At 45.0% G+C, this 15,227-nt stretch overlaps 1 protein-coding gene across 1 annotated transcript in view; it reads right to left on the bottom strand.

Annotated features, from left to right (window-relative positions):
* Prune2 (prune homolog 2 with BCH domain) overlaps positions 1-15,227 on the bottom strand; it is a 177,258-nt gene that overhangs the window by 65,148 nt on the left and 96,883 nt on the right. The window contains exons 9-10 of the mRNA XM_090329289.1: positions 6,335-12,884; positions 4,358-5,093 (exon numbers count right to left, since the gene is read on the bottom strand). Of these exons, the coding sequence (XP_090185415.1) occupies positions 4,358-5,093; positions 6,335-12,884 (7,286 nt within the window). The remainder of the gene's footprint in view (positions 1-4,357; positions 5,094-6,334; positions 12,885-15,227) is intronic.

Genomic DNA, 15,227 nt, shown 5'->3' with positions numbered 1-15,227 from the left:
TTGAAAGGATGCTCTAACATTAATGCTGACATTTCAAAGTTCCAACCAAAGAAGCATCTTAGGAGTACCCCACAAACAAGAAGCCAACACAATACAATTGGGTTCCTCTGTAGGTGTTCCTGCTACAGGATTGTTGAGTTTGTTTAGGCTCATTTTAGCACTCAGGGCTCTCTCTTGCTCTAAAATGCCTCACTTCAAAATATATCTATAGGGCTGGAGTTTGGCCTAGTGGTAGAGAGCTTGCCTAGCATGCATGAAGACCCGAGTTCGATTCCTTGATACCGCATACATAGAAAAAAGCCAGAAGTGGTGCTGTGGCTCAAGTGGTAGAGCTCTAGCCTTGAGAAAGTCCAAGGACAGTGCTCAGGCCCTGAGCTCAAGCCCAGGACTGGCAAAAAAAAAAAAAAATATATATATATATATATATATTTGGAAACTTAAGTGAATTCTTTAGGGGTTTTGGTTCTCTCACTTCCATCTGGCCTCTGGCCACTGGAGCTGCTTAAGACTGGCTGTGCAGCAAGGACATATTCAGGCAGGCATCTCAGGGGTGTGGTCAGAGGCGTGGCTCACGTGGTAGGGTACTTGTTAAATAGTAAACCAACTATCCTTTTCTTTACACATAATTCTTTTAACTAAAGGCTTATGGACCAGGGATATGCTTGCCTACCATTTGTGAGGACCTGGATTCAATTATTCTTAGGGTCAACAGAGAAAAAGAAAGCTAGATCAAGAAAGGAAAAGGGAAAGGGAAAGGCCATTTATACAGAGAACTTAGTCGCTGGTCTGTAGTGCACAACTATATAAATACTTTAACCACTATCAATGCCTCAGTTCTTAAAGTTTAAACTCTTAGAAGACTATGATTGACAACAGTGATTCCTGAGATTAAACTCAGTCTGATGCCTGTTAACAAGGCAAACATTCCACCAATTAAGCCATAACTTTCAGACCTTTGTTTTTTCCTTTTTGGGGGGGGCTCTAGTTACTTTTTGGATGAGTCTCATGCTTTTGGTCAGGTCTGACTTGGACCAACCAAGATCATCCTATTTCTCTCTCTCCCTCCCCTCTCTCCCTCCCCTCTCTCCCTCCCCTCTCTCCCTCCCCTCTCTCTCTCCACACCTCTCTCTCTCTCTCTCTCTCTCTCTCTCTCTCTCTCTCTCTCTCTCTCTCTCTCTCTCTCTCTCTCCCTCCCTCTCTCTCTCTACACCTCTCTCTCTCTCTCTCTCTCTCTCTCTCTCTCTCTCTCTCTCTCTCTCTCTCTCTCTCTCTCTCTCTCTCTCTCTCTCTCTCTCTCTCTCTCTCTCTCTCTGCCAGTCCCAGGGCTTGAACTCAGGGCCTGATCCACTATTCTTGGGTTTTCTTAAGGCTAGCACTCTACCACTTGAGCCACAGCACCACTTCCAGCTCTTTCTATGTATGTGGTACCAAGGAATCAAACCTGGGTCTTCATGCATGCTAGGCAAGCACTCTACCACTAGGCCAAACTCCTACTCCCCACGATCATCCTATCTCTTTACTCCCATGTAGCTGGGACTATTGATGTGTCTAGTTTGTTTTCTGAAATAGGTTTTTGCTAATGATTTTCCCAGGCTGGCCTTGAACTGCCTTCTAAGTAGCTGGAATTACAGACATGAGTCAATATTGAGCCCTAGTAGTTGTCACACTTAATTATATATCAGAATCATGGGAATGGCTGAAGTAAAGTTGGCTGGCTCTACCCCAGAGTTCCCAATTCCAGAAGAAGGTCAAGGGATAAATCATTTGCATTTCTAATAAGAGTTCAGATGATATTGATACCTCATTGCCTGAAGGCAATTAGAAAAGTACTGGATTTATTTATTTAATTAGTTAGTCCTGGGACTTGAACTCTGGGCCTGAGAGCTGTCCCTGAGCTGTTCAGCTCAAGGCTAGCACTCTACCACTTGAGCCACAGCTCCACTTCCAGTTTTCTGGTGATTAGTTGGAGATAAGAGTCTCATTGGATTTTCATGCCTGCGCTGGCTTTGAACTGTGAGCCTCAGATCTCGGCCTCCTGAGTAGCTAGGATTATAGGTGTGAGCCACCAATACCTAGCTGGATTTATTTATTTATTTTTGACTTAGTGCTGAGAGATGGATGCAAGACCCCGGAATGCTTGGAAAATGCTCTACAATCCAACTATACACCCAACCCCAAACTACTCTTTTAGACAACTCTGTATCCTCCCAGAAGTTAATATAAAGGAAATGTTTCCCATATATTCAGAAAAAAACTGTCTATGCAAAAGGACTAGTAATGACAGTGGGATGGACTCATTACCAACAGAGGCTGGGTGAAAAGACATGCACAAAGGAATCCTGTTGAAAAAGAAGGTACTTGTAGTGGAACTGAACACTGATTGTCATCTGTTGGGTTTCAGGGGTCTATGTCAAATGGGGACAAGAAGCCAAATAATATCTCAGCCATCTCCTGGCTGCTGGGAGATGTTCCCTCAATCCACAACAATACCAGCAGGACTGGTAGGCTCCATCTGCTATTCTCTCTTTGATAATGGATGTGGGGTCTCTCTGCAAGGAAATAACTTGCCAGGAAAAAGAAGGATTAGGCCAGCTGAACCTGTCTGTGTTTCCGAGACTGCTTTCTTTTAACTCCTTTTGGCACTTCAATATTCATCCACATTTCAATAGCCCTTCGCATATCCCCCTCTGTTCCTTGTATTTTTGTCTGTCCCTTTCAGGGAAAAATGTAATTTGCAATGTCAAAGCTCACTTGGAGGAATCTTGTTTCCTTCCACACAACTTATATTCACGAAATTTAATATTGCAGTAATGCTTGAATTGTCTTCCCAAACCTCTAATTTTATAGATGAGGAAATATAAATTGGGATAATCCTAAAATACATAATTAGCAGCCAAGTCCACAGGTAGATTTTTTTTATATACCCTGGATGTATACAATCCTTAAATACTTCAGAAACTTAGTAGAAAGAAAACAAAGACTCATCTATCCTCTACTACATTGTAGAAAAAAAAAGTGAATTCTGTCATTACCAAATTTATCTCACAGAGAAATGAGGATTTTAAGTTTCTGAGAAGAGGGGTGGTCAGTCATGGGACTTGAACTTGGGACGTGGGTGCTGTCCCTGAGCTCTTTTGTTCAAGGCTACCACTCTACCACTTGGGAGCCACAGTGCCACTTCCAGATTTCTGGGGGTTAATTGGAGACAAGAATCTAAAGGATTTTCCTGCCTGGGCCACCTCTGAACTGCCAGCCTCAGATGTCAGGCTTTTGAGTAGCTAGGGTTACACGTGGGAGCCACCAGCGTCCAGCTTCTAAATATTTTCAACAAAGTAACCCTTAAAGTCAGTAATGGTAACCTGGCTGTGTCTCTCTTGGTCACCCAAGAATGAGGCACAGAGCAGATTTTCTGAAAACATATGGTGAGTGAGTGAATGCATGAATGAATGAGTGCATAATGGAATCACTGATTTGATAAATGGCTTGCCAATTTCTCAGCCAATGAAGTGATCCATGTGTCGCACTCTGATTTTGATCTTGCTGTATAGTTTCTTTATCCTAAACAGAAAGTTAGATGCTATACAAAGCTAGAAAATACCTTGTCTATAAGGCAGGCAAGTGTGTCTGTCAGAAAAGTATGAACTTTGGAGATGGGATGCTTTTAGACATGGGATATGCACCCTGGCAACCTAAAGCTAGGTAAGTTACAGAAACTTTTTGAACCTTAGTTTCTGTCCCTCATCCCCTCATCCTATCTTTTGTTGTTGTTGTTGTTATTGTGAGGCTTGAACTCAGAGTCTGAACACAATCCCTAAACTTTTGTGCTCAAGGCTAATGCACTAACACTTGAGCCACAACTCTACTGCCGTTTTCAGTGCTTAATTGGGAATAAAAGTCTCATGGACTTTCCTGACTCAGGCTGGCTATGACCCTTAGATCACAGTGTGCTAAATAGCTAGGATTACAGGCACGAGCCACCAGTGCCTGGTTCATCCTACCTTTTTTATTTATTTGTTTATTTTACTATCTTCCAGCATGTAAGGATTAAATGAAAAAGTGTGTGCAAATGGTTTTACACATAGTAGGAGCTAAGTAAATGATAATGCCTGTTTCAGAGTTAAATAGGAACCAAAGTGGGTGGAGTAGAGTCAGGAAGATAAGGAAGAATGGCTCTATTTTTTGCTTGAAAACACATACAAATCACCACTTTGGTTATAGTTTTCTGGCAGCTGCTGTTACTGATAATATGTCTTGCAGTCAATCTAACCAAATATGTTCTTCATATTCCATATTCTGTGACCATTTCTGAAGAAAATGCTTCTTCAGAAAATGAATAATAAATCTAGCATTTGCTTACCCATTTGTTCCTAGTTGCCCAGTTACAGGTTCAAGGAATGCTGTCTCCTCCACTTCCTGCTGAGGGATCTTGTTTTTCTGAGGAGGCTGTGGTGAAAGCATTTCCCATTCGTTGTCATGGCTGACCACTTGCACTAGAACCTCATCCTGGCCAGTCTGACCCAGGCTCTTCCCTGACTGCCTTCCCTGATTGCTGACTTCCTCTAGTACTAAAGATTCTAGAGGCTTCAGTTTTCCTTGAATCTGTATCTCGAGACTCTTGCCCAAATGAGGATCAGAAATCTGCTCCGTAGTCTTGCCAGACAACCCAGGCTCTGAGTCACCAATCTCACCATGGCCCAAGACCATCCAACTCTGATCTTGTGCAAGGCTCTGGAGGGATGACCTCTTGTTATCCTTAGCAGACATCGCCTCTGAAACATGGTCCTTGTTCTCATTTAAGGAGGACGGCTGACATGTGTCTGGGATGCTAGTTAACTGAGATCCTACCAGCCCCGCTTCTTCAGAACCTACTGGCAAGTCTTCTAATTTGGATGTGTTTTCATGTGTCTCATAGGCCTCTGCTTCCAGGAGTGAGTGTTTGTCGTGGTTTACAAGAATATAATCCACCTGGGGCGAAAGATGTCCTTCATTCTTTTCTGTGTATAATTCTCCTTTGTATTCTGATGTTATCTGCTCAGGCTCCTCTCTGGTGGGAATTGTCATTCCATCTGACTCTAATACTTCCTTACTCATGGCTAGAAATGGAAAAGGAAAGGGAGAAGGGAAAAAACAAGGGTCAGTTTACACATATGTAATCTGTGATCCTTGAAAAACAAAACCAAACAAAACCTGTCTGACAGGGTCGCTCATGACTGTAATATGCACTACTCAGGAGGCTGAGATCTGAGGATCATGGTTGAAAGCTAGCTGGGGCACTAAAGAATATAAGACTCTTATCTCCAATTAATCACTAAAAAATGGGAAGTGGGGCTGTGGCTCAAGGGATAGGGTGGTAGCTTTGAGCTGAAGAGCTCAGGGACTGCACCCAGGCCCAGTGTTCAAGCCTCATGATCAAAAACAAAAAACAACAAACAAAACAAACAAAAACCCCCACACCTACTATTTATTTTTTTATATGCCAGTACTAGAGCTTAAACTTATAAACATGCATTCTTTTTGTTGTTGTTTTGTTTTGTTTCAGCAAGGCAAAATTTACTATGCAAGGAAGGGCAAAGGGTTGTGCCATCAGCCAAAAAATCTGGCAAGCAAACACAAATAGCTGGCAGCCTGCTCCCTGCTTATCACTCAAGGCTGGCACTCTACAGCACAAGCCACTCCTTTCCTTTCAGTTCTTCCTTTTATTTCTCTTCCTTTTCTTCTTCCTCTTCTGCTTCTCTTTTTTCTTTCTTCTCTTCTGGTTAATTGGAAATAAGAATCTTGTGGCATCTTCTGCACAGGCTAACTTGGAAGCTAAATCCTCAGATCTCAGCCTCCTGAGTAGCTAGGATTACAAGAGTGAACCATTGGTGCCTGGTTATGATCTGTGATCTTTGCAAATCTTCATCTAAAAAGAGGTAATTTAGCTGGGCACTGGTGGCTCATAGTAGGCCTGGCAGGTGTTCAAAACCAACCCCAGCAAGAAACTCCATGAAACTCTCAACTCCAATTAAGCCCACCAAAATGCTGGAAATAGAGCTGTGGCTCAAATGTTAGAATGCTAATCTTTCAAGAGAAGCTGAGGGACAGCACCAAGCCTCTGAGTTCAAGCCCCAGGCAATTTGATAAATGTTTTGATTTGCAAAGCTGTTTAATTTTCACATGCACAACCAGGGGTAGATATTAAATATTCCTGATTACATTTTAGTAGTATTGTACAGGATATGGGTAGGCATGCATTTAAAAAATATATAATTCCCCCTCAAAATTAGTAGAAAGACAGTATTCCACAAATGCACCGAATCAGATCAATGCAATTTTCTTGGGAGTGGTTTCTTACCATTTGGTGGTTCCATGTCTCCATCTGCTGGCGAATCAGAATTATCTGTCACAATATCCCAATCAATGTTTGAAGGAGACAACTCAGTGTGGGAACTTGTTCTTCCCCCAGGCAAAGAAGCGAAGGCAGGGTCTTCATGAATGTGCAACCCAACCTTCTGGTGTTCAGCCTGCCTTCTTTTGACCCCAGTGTGATTTCCCTCATTCTGGTCAGGAAGGGCAGAAAGCAACATCTCAGCTGCCTCACTCCCCAGGGATACATTCTCTGGAGACCCAGCTTCCTCCATTATCTCAGTCCTGTGGGTAGGTTCTGTGAGGTAGGATAAATCGAAGGGAGGTGTGTATGGAGCCAGTGATTGTTTCAGAGCATCTTCCTCCAAGAGAGTGGTGCCCCCATAACGAAAATGTTCAGCTTCTTTCATTAAGTCCTCATCGATATTCTGGCCCATGATGTCATATTCAAAATCACCCCACGAGGCTTCAGAAGAGCAGATGTCTTGCTTTCCTGCATCCCCATCCACTGGTGTTTCTGGATGGCCTTCTGATAATGTCAACTTGCTCATGTCATCTATTGTTCCAGTAGAAGTGTTGAGACCTGAAGCTTCGCTGAAGCTGTGGTCATAGGCAACCTCACTCACATCCAGGCAGGTGTCTGAGGCCAGCAGTGAGTCAGTAATTGCAGCTAGACTCTCAGGAGCGAAAGGTTGCTCTCCAGCATATGAAGCTCTTGCACCTGTCTGGCTTTCAGGAGAAAAGTCCTCTGCTGCCCAAGAGCTGTTGCTTTCCATTGTTGGCACCTGACCAGTCACAGAAATGTCAACTCCCCCAGTTTCAATCCTTGGGATTGTTCTGTCAACAAGTTCCAAAATCGGTGCTGTGTGTGGTGTGGCTTCTTCTAATGTTTTAAAACCTGCATTGTCGTCCTTACTCATCTCAGAAGGTTCAGGAGAACCCGCACAAGAGGCAGGCTGCAACGAGTCACTTAGGTTTGCTTGATCATTGATTGAAGGCAGAGGAATTGCCTTTGCAGAATAGAGTTCTGAATTGTTTGGGACAGATTCCTGTCCGGACTTTGAATCAGGCTCCTCATTTCTCTTTTGCTCTGTGAGATAAAACTCCCTGGATTCCACCTCAGATCCCAGGTGAACACTGATGTGTTGTTCTGCCTCTTGCTTTACTTCAGAATCGTGACATATGTCAGGGCTGTTGGAAGCCTGAGAATTACCATCCTGGTCACAGTGGGTGAGTATATCAGGATTCTCTCCATCAGCCTTTACAGTGAAGGGCTGCTTGACGTCTACCCACAAGTCAGGTGAAGCTGAGGCCAGCTGCCTTCCCTGTTGAAAGTTGCCATGTAATATATCAGGGGCAAAGGTTCCTTGAGGGTCCTCTGTAGGACCAGCATTATCCCAGTCAGCACCTGATTTTCTTATCAGTTCTGAGGGGAACCTAATGTCAGGGTGATTTTCTATGGCAATATTCAAGGGTGTCATTTCACTGAGATATGATTTTCCTTGTTCCCACCAATCTGCTTCTTGGCACTCAATAGTGGAAACAGGAGATCTCAACCGTTCCTTCTCATCCATGTGAGTAAATGCTGGGTCTTTTGGTTCCCAGACAGATAACATGCTATCCTGACATGGTTCTTGGTTTTCTGAAGGGAGCTCATCCGCAGCAGGTGACATGATGGTTTTCTCTCTGAAATCCTTTTCTTTACCTTGGTCCAATATTACAAGCTGACTAAACTGGTTGGCATCTGGGTCCAGCTGCTTTGGTTGAATGTTCCAGAGTTCTTCATGGGAGTTGGTCCCAGAATTATCCAGGAAGGCTGATTGGAATGAATCATTGAAAGAATTGGTATGGTGTGTTTCCATGGCTTCCGTATCACCTCGACTGGGTTCTCCCCAAGGACCCACATCCTGGTAGATTGAAGAATTCATCTCTACCTCACAGCGGGAGCCAGTTGGGTTCCCTTCCAATGCACTCTCAATGGTTCTGCCTCCCTGTGGAGGGGTATTCCACCACTCGTGCTTCTGAGCTGAGAAGCCAAGCATTTCCAGTTGAGAATCGCCTGTCTTATTTGGTTCACTTCCGGGAGATATTTGCCACACATCATCTGGTGTCTTCGCTGTAGATGGAAAAGAGCTCATCTCCTTCTCTGCAGCAGTGACCTGTACATCTGCCTTGGGGTGTGGAGACACATCCCACTGAACGGGGCTGCTCTGTTGATTGGTACAGAATGGGTTTAACGCATTCTCCTTCTCTATTGGTTCTGAGCTGCTTACGTAATCAGAAAGCTCCTCAGACTCCGGAGCCTCTGTTGCCAAGAACTGAGATTCATTCAGTGAATCCCAAGTTCTGGATGCACTGTGAGTTACTTGAGTCAGATGGACATCCTTCTCCACTGGTTCTTCATTGCCTTCACTGTCTTCCTCAGAATCTGAGCTGCTTGACGTAGCCCCGACATCTTCTGGCTGTACAATATCACATTCATTTTTCTCCTGATGACTCACCTTAGGATTTCTTTCCTGATACACACCTGAATATTCAGAATATTTGCCTGTTTCTGGGCTGGATAAAGAGGATAGGGAATCCCTGTCCACTGAATCCGTCCAAATCCCTGCAAATTTGGAAACCTTGTAAACAAAGTTATTTTCAGAGTCATCCATACTATTTTCCTCTAAGTCCTTCACTTCAGGCATGTCTTTTTCTTGGCCATCAGTAGTACTGAGTTCAGATTTGGGGCACATTTGTTGGCTATTATCTTGATTCTCTATCTGATGCTCAGTATTGAGTCCCTGACTCCAGGAAGACTCATTTAGTTCAGGACTTGATGCATTCGAATGAGTACACTCACTAGACACACTATCTCTGTCCTGATTTCCAGATAAACTGGCTTGTGGCAGGCCTCTTGCGACACCTTCATCATCGAGATTCATAGTAATCTCAGAACCTGCGTGGTTCTCCCTTTCCATATCCACAGGGCAATCACACACATCAAGGCTTTGAGGAAACTCATGAGGAAGTTCTTTGTCCTCATTCTCGGGTTCCAGAATGTTACATTCTTCAGTTTTCTCCACATCCGGTTCAGATAAAGATGCAGTTTTTGTTAAGTCCCTATCACCAGAAGCCTTAATAGTTTCAACTGAGTTTCTGTGATTTATGAGGGGCTCTTCGTAGGTCTCGTTTGTCTGAAACTTTCCAGTAGACATCTCTATTTGGACATCACAACAGAAACTATCGTAAGACCCTTTCTCACAGTGCAACTCTCCCTCCACTTCCTCATCTTGAGGGCTGCAGTTAACTGAAAGAGCCATGATTTCACCTGATCCAGTGCAGGTTTCTTGAGGTTCCGAGTTCACTGGAGAAGAGAGTGTCTGATCACTGGGACCTTTCCCAGAAATCTCCAAGGCACTATTCAGCTTTGAACCTATTACCTCCTCTTTGTCCAGGCATTGTGGGTTGGAGATTCCCAGGGCTTTATCCTCACACTCACTTTGTCCATAGCTATGAACTATCCAGGGATCTGCGTATGAAAGATGTCCTGGACTCTCAAGTGTAGTTGTCAAGGATGGTTCGTCAGCTTCCACAGTTCCTGGCCACATGTCCTGGTTGTCAGAAAGAGGAGGTGTAAGTGCTGCCAACTTGCTGATTCCAGAGGGGTCTCCCACATCTGGGATATGGCCAGCCTTCTCGTCTGAGGAGTGGTTGGAACTGCCAGGAGGAACATTGCTTTGTGCTGAATCCACAACATCTGTCAGGTCTGGTGATCTGCGCGATGCCATGTCTTTATCGCTCATGACAGAATCCCATATATTGTTTACAACGAACTGCCCACTCTTCTCACTCAGTGTGTGACTTTCATTGGGAGTAGGGTCTCTGGGGTGTTCTCCAGAGACAGGAAGATCCCAGTCTACCTGATTTGCTTCCTGGTATTCTGTGCCCCAGGGTTCCAGCTGTTTCACTGAAAACCGGGTCTCTGGTTCTGTACTTTCCCCCTTAAAGCCTTCTGTTTGACCATCACCAGCAATCGCCACTCCCCCACTACAGTCATCCCAGTCCAGATCATTGTCCATGTCTGAAATGGTAGCCGTAGACTGCGTGTCCTCCAGAATGCCTCTATTCCACGTGTCGAGGCTGTCAGGGGCTGCCTGCCTTGAGTTGGTGCTGCTGTGCAGAAGTGAGAGCTGGCGGTTGGCTTCATTGTACAGCTGCATCATGCTGGGGTCATCATAACTGGAGGGGCTGCTTTCCGCATCCTCCTCCAGGGAGACAGCCTTCGTGTCTGTGGGCTCCTCCATCTTGAGTGAATCTTTATCCAAGTCACCCATGGCATTCCCCTGGGGACTGTCATCTGGCTGAGGCAAAGCCCATATATCCAGGTTCCCAGGACCTGAACTGATTCGGTTTCTTGGTGCCTGCTGTGGGGATATTGCAGGGACTTCAGCCTCCTCTGTTGGAGAGTAGACATTTTTCGCTTCATGCACTTCTTCCTTAGCACATGGCTTGTTTTCGGTTTCTTTGTCATCCCCAGCAAATGTTGGTGATGTGTAAGAGTCAGAGGTGGAATAGTTGGTGTCCAAAGGGGATGGCACCGAGTCTTCTCCCACATTGGAGGCACTGTAATCAGAGCATTTATAGGAGAAGAAGGAATCTTCCCAAGGAGCTATGTCATCCGACCCACCTTTCTTAACACCCTCCTCGAAAAGTTTCCAGGAATCTACAGTCTCATAGGCCTTTCTCCTAGCTATGGAATCCACCACACCATTCTGATCTTCACTTTGTGGCTTCAAATTATTCCATGATGGTTCTAGGTGAGAACTGGGATTTCCAGACACACAGACATTATCCCGGGGGTCATTGTGTTTCCTGACCCACACTTGAGGGGCGGTGACACTATTTGCTTCACTTGGTGGATTCTGGAGTAGATCCTCTGAAGGAAAAGAAAATCCACTTTTAGCTATTGCCCACTCACCGGGATCCCTCACAGAAGGTGTCTCTGCAGTGGTTGGGTGAATATTCCAGGTATTTTTCAAAGTTTCAGGATCGTCTTCTTTATCGAATCCAGTCCAGGTAGGAAATGGCACGGTGGCTGTGGGTCCACCAGCATTGGTTGGATTTCCCCAAGGCTCAGGCATGGCTGTTGGGGAGCGACCTGAGTGCCACAGAGCAGCGAAGTTTTCCATCAGATGGTTTGTTCCCTGCGGGGAAGCCTGTGGCAAATGTGACTTCTCAGTGCTCAAGTTCTCCAGTGGTCCAGTTTCCTCCTCCTGGGCTTGGGGATCATTGCTCCCCAGTTCGGGCTGAGCAAATTCAGATTCCCAGGGATCTGACTTTGGGAATTCAAGAGTCTTTGGTTGAAATGCAGAATCTGAGGCTCTCCGATCCACTGCACTAGGCTTATGATCTTTCCATGATTCAGGACTCTGGAAGACGGATTCTTGTTCACTGGAACTCCAGGCGTCTGCAACATTTTTAGAGTCGATGTCCAAACCACCCCACCAGCTGCTGCACCGGGCACGGGTCTGTGGTGGCATCAGGTGTCCTGCATCCATTGTTTTCTGAGTTATATCTTCTGGATAGAGAGAGGTGGGTTCTTCAGAGGATGGCGAGTTTTCCACAAAGCTATTCATAGGAGTGGGTGGGATTCTCTTTCCCATATTTTTCAGCCTGTCTGAGGAAGGTGATTCATCTCCCAGAAAGCCCGTAATGCTCAAATGTCTGTCAGAATTATCTCCCAGGCTTTCTTGTCTCTGAACAAACTCCTCATCAAATGTAACCAGGCCATCTTTACCCGGCTCTGACAAAAGGAAACCAGAGGCATAATTGGACATCTGGATCACCATCTCATCACTTTCTTTAGGCCCAGCCGGGAGCTGCCCCTCGGATGAATCACTGTTAGGGAAGTCATCTGCTGGGGAGAAGTCGGCAGAATGTGATGATGGTTGAGATTGCTCAGAAGCCATGGGTGCTGGGTCAAAATGGAAGAGGTCAAAGCGTCCGTCGTGTTCTCCGGACCGTGCATGTTCTTCTACAACGGCTCCTTCAGGGATGGGGCTGTAGGAGTCAAAACCTGGGAGTAGGCTGTGGTGAGGACCCGCACCTTCTCCCACTGGGCTGTCATCACTGAGGAACACGGAGCTTTCCTTGGATGACCGGCTGCTCCTAATGGTTGCCAGGCCGCTATCTGGGCTAACGAGGTCGACGTTGACATCTGCTTGAGCTTGATTGGAATCGTTGAGATCTGGAGGGTTTTCTATGAAATTCACAGAGTTGGGCTGTGGCTCTACATCTGAACCATACAGTTCCATAATCCCAGAAGAGCCCTGGGAGAGGGGGGCGCTTCCTGCCACCGCTTCTGTGGAGGAAGTCCGGCTGTTGGAGACCATCTCTGGACATCTCTTATTGATGACTTCCTTAATGAGGAGAACCACCTGATCACAAGTCACAGATGGGTCTTCCTGCTGGTACACTAGAATCTCGTCACAGCCACATTCAAAGGGCTCCAATTCCAGGCAAGGGTTTTGACACTCTTCCAGCTCGCAGCAAATCTGTGGGGGAGACACAGGTGATGGCTGAGCACTGAGATGGTCTTTGTACGTTGCAATTTGTCTTTCTAGGCTGGTTGTTCTACTGTTGAGTTACGCCTCCAGCCCTACCATTTGTGTTCATCTAACTTGTGATCCCAAACAACTGAGAACTGAACATGAAAGCCACGGCCCTATGTAATCGATCACAGACATTTCCTCTAATCCTATTAAACTATCTTCTTTAACTCTGGCCCCAGCTGTTCAATTGCATTAGGCTAACTCGTCTCCTAGGGGTAAAGAAGTGCCATCTTCCAACAGGAGTAAAACTCAAGTTGGTAAAATAGCAGGGGTCATGCTGGTTGCTGATAAGAAGTTGGGGTACAAGTTTGGAAGAAGGGGGGAAGGGACAGGCTAGGTCTGCTGTAGGTGCTCCTAGAGTCCTAAGGCAAAGGAGAAAGTAGAAGAGAAGAAGGAGCTAGCAGGATGGGGCTGTTCCATCAGAATTCAGGACCCTTCTGTTCCTTCCTGCCCCAGGGACTAGAGGCATATCTACCAGAACAGATGAAGAAGCTGCCTGGAGACAGAGACGTGGCTACGCATGGTCAGAGCAGAACCAGAATTAGGCTGCAACTATTTCATGTTTAGAAAATAATCAGGTGTGCTTGGCCACACTGGGCCTTTGAAATGGTTCAGCAGGATCAGTAGCAGTAGATATATCTATCTCTATCTCTATCTATGTATCTATGTATCTATGTATCTATGTATCTATGTATCTATCTATCTATCTATCTATCTATCTATCTATCTATCTATCTATCTATCTGTCTATCTACCTATCTACAGAGCTCATGAAAATGGCAATGACAATGATCATTATAATGGTCAGCATTGGTGGAGAGCTTTTCTGTGACATATAAAATTATAAGGCTTTGACAATCATCTCTTTCAATCCTCATGATAATTTCTTTCTTTCTTTGTTTTTCTTTTTTTCTTTTTTTTTGGCAGTCCTGGGGCTTGATCTTAGGGCCTGGGCACTGTCCTTGGACACATTTTGCTCAAGACTAGTGCTCTGCCACTTGAGCCACAGCACCACTTCTGGCCTTTTTTTGTGTATGTGGTACTGAGGAATCAAACCCAGGGCTTTGTGCATGCAAGGCAAGCACTCTATCACCAGGCCATACTCCCGGCCTGAAAATTCCCTTTTTTAAAAAAAAATGCTGGTCCTTTGGCTTGAACTCAGGACCTGAGCACAGTCTCTGAGCTGTTTTTCTCAAGGCTAAAAAGGTACAGCTCCATTTCCAGCTTTTTTTTTCCTTGTAGTTTATTGGAGATAAGGAGTTTCACAGACTTTCTTTGGGCTGGTTTCAAATTACGATCCTGAGATCTCAGTCCCCTCCCTGAGTAGCTACAATTATAGATGTGAGCTACCAGTACTTAACTTATCCCTAATTTTTATTGAAAAAATTTTTTGGCAGCACTGAGGTTTGAATCAAGGCTTTGTGTTTGCCAGGCTGGTTCTTTACTACTTGAGTCACAGCCCTAGATCTTTTTGCTTTGTTTATTTTTTTGGCCAGTCCTGGGCCTTGAACTCAGGGCTGAGGCACTGTCATTGGGTTTTCTCAATGCTAGCACTCTATCACTTGAGCCACAGCACCACTTCCAGCTTTTTTCTATGTATGTGGTACTGAGGTCCGGGTCTTTGGGCATGCTAGGCAAGCACTCTACCACTAGGCCAAACTCACAGCCCAACTGCTTTGGTTATTTTTGAGATAGATGTTTTGTTTTTGGTTAACTTTTGTGCCTGGACTATGATTCTACACTTTCTACTTCCTGGGCAGTTAGGATGACAAGGCACACAGGTTTTCTTATTGGTTGAGATTAAGTTTCATGCACTTTTTGCCAAAATTCTCCCAATCCTCTGCCTCCCAAAGTAGCTGAGATTACAGGCATGGGTCACTGCACCTATCCTATCCCCATTTTATTGATGAGGAAATAGAGATATAAGGAAGATTTAATAACTTGTCCTGTAACATATAGTAGTTAAAACTCAGGCAGTCTTGTTGCAGAGGTAGTTTCTAACCAGCTGTATGATCTGAAGACAGAGAGCCTGAGTTTCTCTGTGTCCCTCAAGATCCCTATTCAAAGGAGCCGAATTGGCCATTTCTGTCTGGGGAGGGCTGGAAAGGGAGAGGAGACAGAGAGTAGAGTCTGTTTAGGGACTTCTAACCCACCTATCCGTTCTTCTCCCTGTCTCCACTTTAATCTATTTTCTGCTGCATGGAATACTTAAATTGTGTCCCCAGGAAGTCAACAATCAAAGATAAAAAACAGCTTTGACACCAAATGCAGAAAAATATGCAGAAA

This window comes from Megascapheus bottae, chromosome 3 (assembly GCF_031878675.1).
Source record: "Megascapheus bottae isolate mThoBot1 chromosome 3, mThoBot2.hap1, whole genome shotgun sequence".
Taxonomy (NCBI): Eukaryota; Metazoa; Chordata; class Mammalia; order Rodentia; family Geomyidae; genus Megascapheus; species Megascapheus bottae.
The sequence above is the reverse complement of the archived record's forward strand: the minus strand, read 5'-3'. Positions and strand labels throughout refer to the sequence as shown.